General features: G+C 37.8%; 1 protein-coding gene across 1 annotated transcript in view; it reads left to right on the forward strand.

The window, feature by feature from the left end:
- The window catches only part of LOC109820776 (probable carboxylesterase 8), a 2,286-nt gene continuing 270 nt past the window's right edge, over positions 411–2,426 (forward strand). The window contains exons 1-2 of the mRNA XM_020386972.1: positions 411–528; positions 2,291–2,423. Of these exons, the coding sequence (XP_020242561.1) occupies positions 411–528; positions 2,291–2,423 (251 nt within the window). The remainder of the gene's footprint in view (positions 529–2,290; positions 2,424–2,426) is intronic.

Genomic DNA, 2,426 nt, shown 5'->3' on the forward strand with positions numbered 1-2,426 from the left:
CGCCGGACGAGAAGTATATGGTGCAAACCAAGGGGGCGCAAGGCACTTCCTCCAAATCAAGAACCCAGACGGATCATCACGAGGCCCTCTTCCCCTCTCTGCACCCCACCCGACAGCAGCACCGCGCTCCCTCATGCGCAACTCCCCCTTCCAACCACCAGCCGCCGACACCCGCTACGCCTCTACTCCCGGCCCATCGAACGCACTCCGCTCCTCCCCGGACCGAAAGCTCCGCCAGTGCATACTCTTCTCACGGGCGGCTCAGTCCTCCTCTTCGGCCCCGACGCTCTCTTTACGACGAGTTTTTGTGTCGGCGCCTGTCGGTCTCGGCGGACGCCGATCAGTTGGTCTCGGCGTCGTACGCTCGCGCCCGGAGATCGGCCTGCCGAGGCGTACGAGGAGCGGGGTTGATGCTGTGGGCAGTGGGTCGGGGAGTGTGGCGTCTCGACGGGATTGGGGAGCGTGGCGATTTATCGAGGCTTTTCGTTATGGGGAGTAGCTCTGGTGGCAACTTGGCCTATCATGCAGGTACGGGAGGGTTGGTCCCCTGGAATTTATAATTGGAACTGAGATAATATGTGAAATAAAATTTTAAGGTGTTAGTCACGTAGAACTAAAATTAGAATAAATTTTTACAGTGTTAGTCAAGTAGAACTCTAACAAAACTAGAATTGGGATAATGATATAAAATTATCCTACTTTTTTTATTTTTATATAAAAAAATGAGAATTGTAGTCTCTCAGATTATTTTAAGTTTTAGCTTGGAATTAGGTGATAAAAAACTAGAATTCGTGTTTATTTTGTTAATTTTTTTATATTTCTTTACTTTTTTTTCCTATTATTATGGTTATCATCATCATTAGACCATCATTATAATAATAATTGTTAATATTTTATAGTCTAACCAAAAGTTATTTAAAATACATAAATAGTATTTATATCTTTAAAATGCATAAATATATATTTCATGATTATAAAAATTTATCCCACGTTATTTTATCAAAATATCTCGCTTCACAAAATTGTTCCTATTTATCCCACTAAAATATCCCACCAGCGAAAGATTATTTTATTTTAATAATTATTCCATAGATTTTAATTGTGGGGAGTTTTTTTAATTCGGACTTCGATCCTATCTATTGTTGATCCGCGGAGAGATCACTATTATCACAATGATCTGTTATTTAGCGGAATGGTTATGACCGGATTTGAGGTAACAATAGAATTATGAGTATCCTGTGGCAGAATAAGAGCATATTTATATTTAGCAAGTGATCAAAGTAACTTATAAGCAGCTTAACTGAGATACCTATAAACTTAGGCACTGTTTGGCAACAAGAGATTATGTCTTATCTAAGAGATTGTGTCTTATTAATTTGGTCAATAAGCTAGTAGAGCTGTTTGGTGACAAAAAATAGGAGGAGATTATTTTGGATATTGTGTCTTTTGCAAGTAGCTTTTGGAAAGCTACCTCAAATAGCGTTTGTCTTTAGGATTGAGCTGCCAATTTTTTTCTTTTGTTTTTGCCCCTAATAATTCTAATTTTATATCAATAATATTGCATGTACTTTTTAGTCATTTAACAAATTTAAGCTAGTTGTACAGCTACTTTTGTCAAACAACTCTAGTCAATCAGCTAGCTACACAGCTATTAGCTTTCGGTTACAATTTTATAGCTTTCAGCTAGTTTAACAGTTTTCAGTTATAATCTCGTTGCTTTCAGCTAGTTTTGCCAAACAGAGCCTTAAACTCTTAACTGTCCTGAATGATTATGATCGGCTAAGGGGCTGTTTGGTTGCACATTTTTTGAGAAAACTTTTCTCAAAACATCTGATAATGACAAATTTGTAATTAAAAGTTTTCTAGAGATTTCTGTAAATTGTGTTTGGTTAAACAAAAAATTTACAGAAATATTTTCTATAAAATATCAAAATCTACCAAATTTTACAAAAAGCAATTTCCTCTCAAAATGAGAGGAAATCACCAGAAATCTGACACATACCATATTTAATTAAAAACCTACCAAATCTTGTTATTTTCTATAAAGTTATGAGCTATTTTCTTGTTTTGAACCAAACAAGCAAAGTACAAAAAACAAGAAAATTAGTACTTTTTTATTTCTCAAAACTTTTCCTATAATTTTTTAAAAAAATACAAGGAAATCATATTTTAGGTGGAAAACATTTCCTATAATTTCTAGAAATTGAACCAAACACCCTATATGCCATATTTCCTTGCTAAACTTTCCTTTAACATCATACACCTAGCTGTCATCAAATTCTCTGTGCAGGCCTACATTCACCATCAAAAATCACCGGGCTAATCCTAAACCAGCCCTACTTCGGCGGCACAACAAGAACCAAATCGGAGGCCGCCTCCGACGAAGACCCCGTCCTCCCCCTCCGCGCCAACGACACGATGTGGCG

Source organism: Asparagus officinalis, chromosome 8 (genome assembly GCF_001876935.1).
Source record: "Asparagus officinalis chromosome 8, Aspof.V1, whole genome shotgun sequence".
Lineage (NCBI taxonomy): Eukaryota > Viridiplantae > Streptophyta > Magnoliopsida > Asparagales > Asparagaceae > Asparagus > Asparagus officinalis.